This window comes from Macrobrachium nipponense, chromosome 22, assembly GCF_015104395.2.
Source record: "Macrobrachium nipponense isolate FS-2020 chromosome 22, ASM1510439v2, whole genome shotgun sequence".
Classification (NCBI taxonomy): Eukaryota; Metazoa; Arthropoda; class Malacostraca; order Decapoda; family Palaemonidae; genus Macrobrachium; species Macrobrachium nipponense.
The window spans coordinates 64,815,127-64,824,979 of record NC_087213.1 but is presented as its reverse complement, the minus strand read 5'-3'; the positions used below and the strand labels follow the sequence as shown (position 1 = coordinate 64,824,979).

The 9,853-nt window shown below is 37.7% G+C and overlaps 1 protein-coding gene across 1 annotated transcript; it reads right to left on the bottom strand.

Annotated features, from left to right (window-relative positions):
• Nucleotides 1-5,298: 5,298 nt before the first annotated feature.
• On the bottom strand, nt 5,299-6,201 carry LOC135198308 (uncharacterized). The gene has a single exon (XM_064225879.1). The coding sequence runs from the start codon at nt 6,199-6,201 to the stop codon at nt 5,299-5,301; it is 903 nt and encodes a 300-aa protein (XP_064081949.1).
• Nucleotides 6,202-9,853: the final 3,652 nt, after the last annotated feature.

The following is a 9,853-nucleotide window of genomic DNA, read 5'->3' as shown; positions in this document are numbered from 1 at the left end:
TTTTTCCACTTCCCTCGCTTGCATTGTTTTTCCAGCTTCTTCGCTTTGCAGTGTTTTTTCCATCTCCTTCGCTTGCTGTGTTTTTTCCATCTCCCTCTCTCGTAGTAGTCATCTTGCTTTATCAAGTGAAATCCTGTAAATCAGAACAAGATGGCAGTAAGCTCCAACTGCGGAAAAAAATGGCGAGATTTAGCTTGCTTGGCAGATTCGCAATACGATGAGGTAGCAGGAAGGGAACTGGCATTTCTGATCTATGAAATCAGCAACAGTCCTAACCAAAAAGATACAAAATCATTCATAGATATATTAGAAGGATACAATCCTTCAAACTGGAACAAATCAAATGAAAACATCTTGAAAATAATTGAAGAAGTTCCAAATAAAATCCAAGTGGTCAAGAGACTCATAAAGAAAATATACATAAACCAACATATTCCGACAAAGAAAAAGAATAAAGTGAACCTTGTGAATATCCTAATTGATGCATTAGGAAAAAGAATGCCAAAAGCATGTAAACTGTGTAAGGTGTGGTATAGCATAGTTAATCCACAAAACCTAATCAGAAAATGTGCTGCATGCAACATTCCGACCCATCCACAGTGTGCTGAGGTAATGCAAGATATGAGAAAAGACACAAGAATTTTTTGCTCAACATGTCTACCATGGATAGACAATGTTATTAAATCAAGATTGAATGTACAAATAGTTGAGGATGAAGAAGAAGAAGAAGAGGAAGAAGAAGAAGAAGAAGAAGAAGAGGAAAACGTAAGAGAAGTAAACAAAACTGAAATGACAGAAAAAGATAAGGAAAAACAAAGAACAAGATAAAAGTATGGATGCAGAGATACTCATTGATACTACATATGAGGCTATAAAGCAGCATACCTACGAAGAAATAAATTACGATATGACAGCACAAAAGAAAATGCCGAAGAGGCTCTACCCAGATCTACACAATGACGGGAAAGAGGAAAAAATATACAAAAAAGACAAAGTCTGCAACCTTTTGAAAGAGGGAATTGCAGATATGGAGAAAAATGTTACTACAAACATCCTAAGGTATGTCACAACTATGAAATATATGGTAAATGTGCATACTTAGATGGATATGAGGATGATTGCAGAGATCTACATCCAAAAATATGCAAAAACCTAAAAGAAGGAAAAGGATGTAAGTTCGACAAAAAATGTAAATATATGCACCCTGTAGCCATGAAAAATAATCAAATAAATAACCAATCAAGCAATAAAATCCAAAATAAGAAAGAAACAAATAAAGAGAGGAATGAAGAATATCAGGTAAAAGAAAAAAGCAAGCCATCAACGAGATATGCAGAGGTGCCAGCAAAAATTTCAATGCATCAGCTCCAAGATTCTACTCAAAAGATAATAACTGTTTTTATTATGCAAGGGGATATTGCAGATATGGAGAAAATTGCAGATTCAGACACAAAATGAATAATTATGATGAAGGAAGAACAAATATTATGGAAAAGTTGGATTTTTTAATGTCAGAATTTCTGGAAATGAAAAAAAGAACAACATACCAGAACAGGAAAGAGACATGGGAAAATCCTTATTATTTACCAATATTAAATGAAGGAGAAAAACACGCAAACCATTATAGTGATGAATGCGCAGGGTTTAGTTACGAGTAACTCAAAAAGAAAAATAGAGTACTACGAAGAACTAACCCAAATTGAAAAGAAAATAGATATAATGAATATAAGTGAAACCTGGTATTCCAAGAGACTGGGAATGATGATCAAATAAAAGGGTTTCAAACTTATAGATCAGATAGAAAAATAGGAATCAAGGGGGAACCGCAATATATGGGAAAGACAAAAAACAAGGAAAAATATATGAGAAATATAGTAACTCAGAATGTGAACTAATAGCGGTAGAATTTGAATCTGAAAAATTAATGAACATAGTAATATATAGACCTCCTAATACTAAAGAGTTTGACTTAATAATAGAAAAATTGGATGATATATGTAGAAATAACAAGGACTGGACTATTCTCCTATCTGGAGACTTCAACTTTCCTTTCGTAGACTGGAAAGAACGAATAGGAGATTGTGGATGTACTTATACATATAAAAAAGAGAGTAATAGTAGTGCAGAAGATAAGAGGCAATTCGAAAAGCTATTAGATATGCTACTAGAATACAACATTCAACAAATAAATCACCTGCCAACAAGAAAGGAAAATACTTTAGACCTAGTATTTGTGAACGAGATGAATTATGTTAAAGAAATAATAGTTTATAATGCGAGTATTTCAGACCATAATGTCATAGAATTAACAGTCCCATTCCAAAGCAAGTGAAAACAGAGATAAGCAAGAAATGAAAAAGTGGGAAGGATATGGAAAATACAACTTCTACAGTAAAATATAAAATGGTCAGAAATAAATGAAGAATTAAACAAAGATTGGGATAATATTTTTCGTAAGTGATGACATAAAGGTAAATACGGAGATATTATATAAAATATTAGAGAAAATAGTGGATAAATATATACCGAAGAAGAAAAGTAAACATCAGTCATGCATACCAAGAGACAGAAGGATCTTGTTCCAGAAATCAGAAAGTGGAAAAAAGGTCTAGCAAAAAAAAAAAAAAATGCATGGAAAGTTATAGAACTAAAAAGTAAGATAGAAAATGCAGAACAAAAGATTATACAATCAAAAGAAAATGAAAAACGGGACTTGGAAGAAAAAACCCTATTAAATATCAAGCAAAATCCCAAAACTATTATACTCATATGCGAAGAAGATGAATAAAAGAAGAATAGAAATAGGCCCTCTAAGAATTGAAGGGAGATTAACGAATGAAAAAAGGAAATTTGCAACATACTGGCAGAACGATATAAGAGAGAATTCACCCCTAGAATAGATAATGAAGATAATGATATAGAAGTAAGGGATGAAATAGTGAATATTTAGCTGACATAGATATTAATGAAGCTGATATTGTGCAGGCTATTATGAAATTAAAAATGGAGCTGCTGCAGGGCCTGATGGAATTCCTGCTATTTTGTTAAAGAAAGTAGTTCATTCTATCGCAAAGCCACTTGCAATATTATTAAGACAAAGTGTAGATACAGGCAAGATTTATGATGAGCACAAATTAGCATATATTACCCCTACTTTCAAAAGTGGATCAGACTAGAGGCAAGTATTATAGGCCTGTGAGTCTAACATCACATATTATGAAAGTGTATGAAAGGGTAATGAAGAAAAATATTATGAAACATTTAATAAAAAATAATTTGTTTAATAAAGGACAACATGGTTTCGTACCCGGAAAAAGTACACAAACCAACTGTTAGTCCACCGTGAGAACATATTCAAAAATATGAAAAGCGGAAATGAAACAGATGTGGTTTATTTAGACTTTGCAAAAGCTTTTGATAAAGTAGACCATAGTATATTAGCGAAGAAAATAGAAAACACAATATCGTGGATAAAGTAGGAAGATGGTTAAAAGAATTTTTACACAACAGAAAACAGATAGTTATTGCAAACGACGAGAAATCGGATGAAGCCAAGGTAATATCCGGTGTGCCGCAAGGTACGGTGTTAGCTGCAATACTGTTTGTTATTATGATTGAAGACATAGACAATAATGTTAAGGATTCGGTAGTGAGTAGTTTCGCAGATGACACAAGAATAAGTAGAGAAATTACTTGTGATGAAGATAGGAACGCTCTACAAAGAGACCTTAACAAAGTATATGATTGGGCAGAGGTAAATAGGATGGTATTTAACTCTGATAAATTTGAATCAATAAATTATGGAGACAGAGAAAGAAAGCTATATGCATATAAGGGACCTAATAATGAGACAATCACAAATAAGGAAGCAGTTAAAGACCTTGGTGTGATGATGAATAGGAACATGTTATGCAATGATCAAATAGCAACTGTTGGCAAAATGTAAAGCAAAATGGGAATGTTGTTACGGCACTTCAAAACAAGAAAAGCTGAACACATGATTATGCTTTATAAAACATATGTTCGTAGTCCACTTGAATATTGCAATATGATATGGTACCCACACTATCAAAAGGATATTGCACAAATAGAGAGTGTACAAAGGTCCTTTACAGCTAGAATAGAAGAAGTTAAAGACCTTGACTACTGGGAAAGACTACAATTCTTAAAATTATATAGTCTAGAAAGGAGAAGAGAACGCTACATGATAATTCAGGCATGGAAACAGATAGAAGGAATAGCAGAAAATATCATGGAACTAAAAATATCAGAAAGAGCAAGCAGAGGTAGATTAATAGTGCCCAAAACTATACCAGGAAAAATAAGGAAAGCAGGAAAGCACACAGGACATTAATCCACTACGCACCAGCATCGATAATGCAGCGTCTATTCAATGCGTTGCCAGCTCATCTGAGGAATATATCAGGAGTGAGCGTAGATGTGTTTAAGAATAAGCTCGACAAATATCTAAACTGCATCCCAGACCATCCAAGATTGGAAGATGCAAAATATACCGGAAGATGTACTAGCAACTCTCTGGTAGACATTAGAGGTGCCTCACACTGAGGGACCTGGGGCAACCCGAACAAGATGTAAGGTCTGTAAGGTCTGCATTATTTTTCCATCTCCCTCGCTTGCTTTGTTTTTCCATCTCCCTTGCTTGCTGTGTTTTTCCACTTCCCTCGCTTGCATTGTTTTTCCATCTCCCTTGCTTGCTGTGTTTTTCCATCTCCCTTGCTTGCTGTGTTTTTCCATCTCCCTCGCTTGCTGTGTTTTTCCATCTCCCTTGCTTCCTGTGTTTTTCCATTTTCTTTGCTTGCTGTATTTTTCCAGCTCTCTCGCTTGTATTGTTTTTCCATCTCACTCATTTGCTGTGTTTTTCCAGCTCTCTTGCTTCCATTGTTATTCCATCTCCCTCACTTGCTTTGTTTTTCCAGCTCCCTTGCTTGCATTGTTTTTTCCAGCTCCCTCGCTTGCATTGTTTTTCCATCTCCCTTGCTTGCATTGTTTTTGCCACCTCCCTCGCCTTGCATTGTATGTCCGCTCCCTCGCCTGCATTCGTTTTTGCAGCTCCCTCGCTTGCAATGTTTTTCCATCTCCCTTGCTTGCATTGTTTTTCCATCTCCCTCGCTTGCATTGTATTTCCAGCTCCCTCGCCTGCATTGTTTTTCCAGCTCCCTCACTTGCATTGTTTTTTCATCTCTCTTGCTTGCATTGTTTTTAAAGCTCCCTTGCTTGCATTGTTTTTTCCATCTCCCTTGCTTGGATTGTTTTTCCATCTCCCTCGCTTGCTGTGTTTTACCAGTTCCCTCGCTTGCTGTGTTTTCCAGTTCCCTCTCTTGCTGTGTTTTTCCAGTTCCCTCGCTTGCATTGTTTTTCCAGCTCCTTCGCTTGCTGTGTTTTTCCATCTCCTTCGCTTGCTGTGTTTTTCCATCTCCTTCGCTTGCTGTGTTTTTCCAGTTCCCTCGCTTGCATTGTTTTCACATCTCCCTCGCTTGCTGTGTTTTTCCAGTTCCCTCTCTTGCATTGTTTTTCCATCTCCCTCACTTGTTGTGTTTTTCCATCTCCGTTGCTAGCATTGTTTTTCCATCTCCCTCGCTTGTTGTGTTTTTCCAGCTCTTTCGCGTGCTGTGTTTTTCCATCTCCTTCGCTTGTTGTGTTTTTCCAGCTCCTTAGCTTGTTGTGTTTTTCCATCTCCCTCGCTTGCATTGTTTTTCCATCTCCTTTGCTTGCTGTATTTTTCCACTTCCGTCGCTTGCATTGTTTTTTTCCATCTCCTTTTGCTTGCTGTGATTTTCCACTTCCCTCTCTTGTCATTGTGTTTTTTTCCATCTCCTTTGCTTGCTGTGTTTTTCCAGCTCCTTTGCTTGCTGTGTTTTTCCATCTCCCTTGCTTGCTGTGTTTTTCCATTTCCTTTGCTTGCAGTGTTTTTCCATCTCCCTTGCTTGCAGTGTTTTTTCCATCTCCCTTGCTTGCTGTGTTTTTCCATCTCCTTGCTTGCGGTGTTTTTCCATCTCCTTCGCTTGCTGTGTTTTTCCATCTCCTTCGCTTGCTGTGTTTTTCCATCTCCTTCGCTTGCTGTGTTTTTCCATCTCCCTTGCTTGCTATGTTTTTCCATCTCCTTCGCTTGCAGTGTTTTTCCATCTCCTTTGCTTGCTGTGTTTTTCCATCTCCCTTGCTTGCTGTGTTTTTCCATCTCATTTGCTTTGTTTTTCCATCTCCCTCGCTTGCATTGTTTTTCCATCTCCCTTGCTTGCTGTGTTTTTCCATCTACCTTGCTTGCATTATTTTTCCATCTCCCTCGCTTGATTTGTTTTTCCATCTCCCTCGCTTGCTGTGTTTTTCCACTTCCCTCGCTTGCATTGTTTTTCCATCTCCCTTGCTTTCTGTGTTTTTCCATCTCCCTTGCTTGCTGTGTTTTTCCATCTCCCTCGCTTGCTGTGTTGTTCCACTTCCCTTGCTTGCTGTGTTTTTCCATCTCCCTTGCTTGCTGTGTTTTTCCATTTTCTTTGCTTGCTGTGTTTTTTCAGCTCTCTCCCTTGTATTGTTTTTCCATCTCACTCACTTGCTGTGTTTTTCCAGCTCTCTCGCTTCCATTGTTATTCCATCTCCCTCACTTGCTTTGTTTTTCCAGCTCCCTTGCTGCATTGTTTTTTCCAGCTCCCTCGCTTGCATTGTTTTTCCATCTCCCTTGCTTGCATTGTTTTTCCATCTCCCTTGATTGCATTGTTTTTCCAGCTCCCTCGCTTGCATTGTTTTTCCATCTCCCTTGCTTGCATTGTTTTTCCATCTCCCTTGATTGCATTGTATTTCCAGCTCCCTCGCTTGCATTGTTTTTCCATCTCCCTTGCTTGCATTGTTTTTCCATCTCCCTTGCTTGCATTGTTTTTCCATCTCCCTTGCTTGCATTGTTTTTCCAGCTCCCTCGCTTGCATTGTATTTCCAGCTCCCTCGCTTGCATTGTTTTTCCAGCTCCCTGACTTGCATTGTTTTTCCATCTCTCTTGCTTGTATTGTTTTTAAAGCTCCCTCGCTTGCATTGTTTTTTCCATCTCCCTTGCTTGTATTGTTTTTAAAGCTCCCTCGCTTGGATTGTTTTTCCATCTCCCTCGCTTGCTGTGTTTTACCAGTTCCCTCGCTTGCTGTGTTTTACCAGTTCCCTTTCTTGCTGTGTTTTTCCAGTTCCTTCGCTTGCTGAGTTTTTCCATCTCCCTCACTTGCATTGTTTTTCCATCTCTCTTGCTTGTATTGTTTTTAAAGCTCCCTCGCTTGGATTGTTTTTCCATCTCCCTCGCTTGCTGTGTTTTACCAGTTCCCTCGCTTGCTGTGTTTTACCAGTTCCCTTTCTTGCTGTGTTTTTCCAGTTCCTTCGCTTGCTGAGTTTTTCCATCTCCCTCACTTGCATTGTTTTTCCAGCTCCTTCGCTTGGTGTGTTTTTCCATCTCCTTCGCTTGCTGTGTTTTTCCAGCTCCCTCGCTTGCTTTGTTTTTCCTGTTCCCTCGCTTGCATTGTTTTTCCATCTCCCTCACTTGTTGTGTTTTTCCATCTCCGTTGCTAGCATTGTTTTTCCATCTCCCTCGCTTGTTGTGTTTTTCCAGCTCCTTCGTTTGCTGTGTTTTTCCATCTCCTTCGCTTGCTGTATTTTTCCATCTCCCTCGCTTGTTGTGTTTTTCCATCTCCCTCGCTTGTTGTGTTTTTTCCAGCTCCTTCGCTTGCATTGTTTTTCCAGCTCCCTCGCCTGCATTGTTTTTCCATCTCTCTTTTTTGCTGTGTTTTTCCAGCTCCCTTGCTTGCTGTGTTTTTCTATTTCCCTCGTTTACTCTGTTTTTCCATCTCCCTTGTTTGCTGCGTTTTTCCAGCTCCTCGCTTGCATTTATTTTCTCATTCCCTCTCTAGCTGTGTTTTTTTTTTTCAACTCCCTCGCTTGCTGTGTTTTTCCATCTCCCTCGTTTGCTGTTTTTCCACCTCCCTTGCTTGCTATGTTTTTCCTCTTCCCTCACTTGCTACATTTTTCCAACTCCTCTGTTGCATTGCTTTTCTCACTCCCTCTCTTGCATTGTTTTTCCAACTTCCTAGCTTGCATTGTTTTTCCAGTTCCCTCACTTTCTGTGCTTTTCCAGCTTCCTAGCTTGTATTGTTTTTCCAGTTCCCTCACTTGCTGTGTTTTTCCAGCTTCCTAGCTTGCATTGTTTTTTCCATCTCCCTCGCTCGCTGTGTTTTTCTCTCCACAGCAATTTCTCCTAAAATTTCGCCCACAACAGCACTACCTCGGGACATCTGTTAAAATAAAAATTGTCCAGGCGATTTTTAACGCAGTGGATCCCGTTGATGGATCATTATTTTTCATTTCTTTCGAGGAAAAATGTTCAAAAATCTGCCTTTTATCCACTTTCTGTTTCTCTTCTCTGAACTATATCAACATTGATTCACTCACTCCCCGCCCACTGTTCTTTTTTGAGAAACTGTTGACTCGGTTGATATGCAAATGAATGCTGCGTGGGAGGCAAAGAATCCCAGTGCTGGACAGTACTCTGTTGACGTGACATGTCAACACATGGAATGTCTTTATCTGACGGTAAGACAAGTCGTCCAGGTTTCCATTATTTAAATATAGGCAGCCTTCCTTCTAACCTGTCCTCTGTTCAACACTGTTTCATCTTCTAAGCCTAACTTTCGCTTTGAAATCCAAATGTCCAGCGACGCGTCTTATGATAATCTATGCATTTCTTGCTATAAGCCTTGTATTGTTTCTGCGTCAAGGATGCTTTTAAATCTATGCAAACCTCGTTACACCTGATGCTAGATTCATGGACTTTTTTGGATCTGGTCCTTTACACGCCATATGGCTCAACATTTCCTTGTACAACTATGAGTTTTCTTGCTGTTGTCGATGTAAATCACTTCATGGCATGAGGTCTTACCATATATGTGGTTACATGCTGAAATCCCTCACTCTGGAGATTTCGCAGATTTCACCCCATATCTCACAAAGTGCCTAAACTTTGCCAAGAAAAAGCAGGTAAGGCAACGGACTCTCTTCAGAACACACCCATTACAATGACCTCTATCTTTGCACATCCTCTGCTTATTTGATGCGATACTCAATGACTGTGGTACTTTGAAGGGCTTAACAAATTGTTTTACTTACTGTTATTCTTTATTTTCTTTGGGGATTATGTTTCTGATACTGAGACACTAGCTTTTTAACAACCCATGTCATTAGTGTTTATTCGAGAGGATGGAGGTGCACAATATATATATATATATCTTATATATATATATATATATATATATATATATATATATATATATATATACTATATAATAAATAAATAAATAAATATATATATATATATATATATATATATATATATATATATACATATGTATATATATACATATATATACATATCCTATATATATATACACATATGTATATATATATACATATATATATATACATATATATATATATATATATATATATATATATATATATATATATATATATATTATATAAAACGCTTCCGAGGACATGGAAAACGATAACAAAAGGCTTTTAAATATACGTTCATCAGTTTCTACGAAATCTTGATAACAGTTAGACTTAAAGAGAGACAAGAATAATTAAAGAAAAAAAACTCTTGGCGGAGGCAATTAAAAGCAGCGATCCAGTTCATTGATTCAAATTGCGCTAAGGTGTTAGGACACCTTCACCCTCGAACACTGGAACACACACACACACACACACACACACACACAGAGAGAGAGAGAGAGTGAGAGAGAGAGAGAGAGAGAGAGAGCTAATTTTGTGAAAAATATTTTATGTCGCTGTTTGTTAACATCACTTATGT

Coding starts and splice junctions, on each gene's coding strand:
- LOC135198308 (XM_064225879.1), bottom strand. CDS start 6,201: ATGAGATGGAAAAACACAGCAAGCAAGGGAGATGGAAAAACACAGCAA.